The 2,581-nt window shown below is 39.3% G+C and overlaps 1 protein-coding gene across 1 annotated transcript; it reads left to right on the forward strand.

The window, feature by feature from the left end:
• The first annotated feature begins 338 nt into the window (after positions 1-338).
• Positions 339-1,205, forward strand: LOC309561170 (beta-1,3-galactosyltransferase 2-like). The gene has a single exon (XM_082264921.1). It carries the CDS (start codon positions 442-444, stop codon positions 1,168-1,170), a length of 729 nt encoding a protein of 242 aa, XP_082121047.1. The 5' UTR covers positions 339-441; the 3' UTR covers positions 1,171-1,205.
• The last annotated feature ends 1,376 nt before the right edge of the window (positions 1,206-2,581 follow it).

Consider the following 2,581-nt stretch of genomic DNA (forward strand, 5'->3'; position numbering starts at 1 on the left):
GTAAATTTTAACAAATTTCTCTTTTCATACAGATTGTGTCTCCAAACCATAATATTCTAGATGCCGGCATTGTGAACTTCCACGATCCTTTTGTCCTCAGAAACCATGAAGAAACCCTATTACTGTACCTCATGCTTGAGGAGGAACATCAAGTGTTTAGTGCTCCCTGCGTTAATATCAGGATCTGTGACTTTCCTGCTTTTCATGTCATTAAACCTAAACGATTACACCGTGATTGCAAGGAGATTCGTTTTTATAGATAACTATTTCCAGGGTTTCAGAATTGCAACAAATAAATCTCAGACAGTGAAAAGCTCTGATGCACCCCAAACTCACACATCTCAGGACATTCCTCAATACAAATATATAATTTCTGAGCATTATAAATGTGAGAAAACCAACCCCTTTCTTATTCTGCTTATAGCAGTACAGGCATGGCAAATGGAGGCTCGTCAAGCCATTAGGCAAACTTGGGGAAAAGAAGACTTTTTACCCGGAGTAAATATATTGAGATTGTTTTTAATAGGCAAAGAAGCCAAGAATAATATTGATGTAGAAAATAAACTAGTAGTTGAAAGTCAGCAATATCATGATATCATCCAGCAGGACTATTTGGATACGTATCATAACCTAACCCTAAAGACACTGATGGGCCTGCATTGGGTTGCTAAGTACTGTCCACAGGCATCCTACATCATGAAGACAGACAGTGACATGTTTGTTAATACTGAATATTTAGTACATACATTACTAAAACCAGACCAGCCACCCAAGAAGAACTACTTTACAGGTTATTTAATGAGAGGTTATGCTCCCAATCGCAATAAGGAGAGTAAATGGTACATGTCTCCAGATCTGTATCCAGCTGAAGAATACCCTCTGTTTTGCTCAGGAACTGGTTATGTTTTCTCTGGAGACCTTGCAGAAAAGATACTTACCATTTCTGCAAGTATTCGGCTACTTCATTTAGAAGATGTGTTTGTTGGCATATGCCTGGACAAACTTGAGATTCCACCTGTACCCCCACCTAAGGTTTCTGATTTCAACCACTGGAAAGTTTCTTATTCTCACTGTGTGTACAACCAGTTAGTCACCTCCCACCAGTTTGAGCCCCTTGAACTGATCAGCTACTGGAATAATTTACAACAAAAAAAACATACCTGCATCTAACCAATTAAAAAACATGTTACTGCTGTTGAAAAATGTCAAAAGCATAATGCATAAATGTTTTAAATAAATATTTTTTAATGTACCACTATCATGTACATAATAACAACATGAATGTACAAGGATGGGTTTACAAACAAAAAATATGATAGCAAGGAAGGCTTACAAATATGAAACTCTATTGTAATTAATGTTAATAGGATATTTATTAATTTAAAAAAAGGGAAAAAAAGGAACTACTGAAGGATTTATTAAAATCTTTTTCAGATATGAGCTGTGGGATACCTTCCATATGTAGGGTGAGCCAACAGTCTCAAGTGGAGAATTCCAGTAGGCAGCAAAGAAGTGTATTAAAAGTGAAGTTCCGCTGATCCTTCCCCCGGTGCCCCATTTGGCACATTTCAGGGGGGGAACGGGTACCTGTTTTTGACAGGTACCCTTCCCCACTTCCGGGAGATGGTGCCATGGCGCCGTCCCTCAGGAGTTAGGCCCCCTCCTCTTTCCCCTGCTGTCGGACCGATTAGAAAGCGCATCCTTTGCGCATGCGCAGTTGGGAACCGGCTGTAAAGCCGAAAGGCTATACTTTCGGTTTCCCTTACAATGAATGGCGGCAACCGATCTAAAATCAGCTGGGGTGCCGACATCGTGGGCTCCCTGGACAGGTAAGTGTCTATATATTAAAAGTCATCAGGTACAGTATTTGTGACAAATTACATTTATCAAATTGCTTTCTCCACAAATAGATTTTTCCTTTTGGCGGTGATCCAGCGCAGGAGAGCCACTCTGCCACCGTACTCCTACGTAGTCAGTCAGCAAGCGGTTAAATTATAACATTGCTAGCTTAACAACCTCAAGACCAGACACCTTCTTCCCTTTCATGCCCAGACCATTTTTCAGCTTTTAGCGGTGTCACACTTTATCCACTTTAAGACCGGAAAGGATTTGCCCCCTTCCTGACCAGGCCCTATTTTGTGATTCAGCACTGCGTTACTTTAATGGACAATTGCGCGGTCGTACGACGCTGTACCCAAACTATATTTATGCCCTTTTTTTTTCCACAAATAGAGCTTTCTTTTGGTGGTATTTGATCACCTGTGCGATTTTTATTTTTTGCGCTATAAACAAAAAAAGAGTAACAATTTTGAAAATATTTTTCACATTCTACTATATAATAATCCCCCCCCCCCCCCCAAAAAAAAAAGTAAAAATCCAAATTTTTTAACATTTGAGGCCAATTTGTTTTCTGCTACAAATTTTTGGTAAAAAAAATCACAATAAGTGTATTTTGACTGGTTTGCGCAAAAGATGTCGCATCTACTAACTACGGGAATGATTTATGTCATTTTTATTGTTTTTTGTTTTTTTATTAGTAATGGCGGTGATCTGCGATTATTTGCGGGACTGCGACATTGCG

Source organism: Pelophylax lessonae (genome assembly GCF_965119305.1).
Source record: "Pelophylax lessonae genome assembly, chromosome: 8".
NCBI classification, from domain to species: Eukaryota; Metazoa; Chordata; class Amphibia; order Anura; family Ranidae; genus Pelophylax; species Pelophylax lessonae.

Bases quoted from the DNA above. Each gene is read 5' to 3' on its own strand.
- LOC309561170 (XM_082264921.1), top strand. From the start codon at position 442: ATGGAGGCTCGTCAAGCCATTAGGCAAACTTGGGGAAAAGAAGACTTT.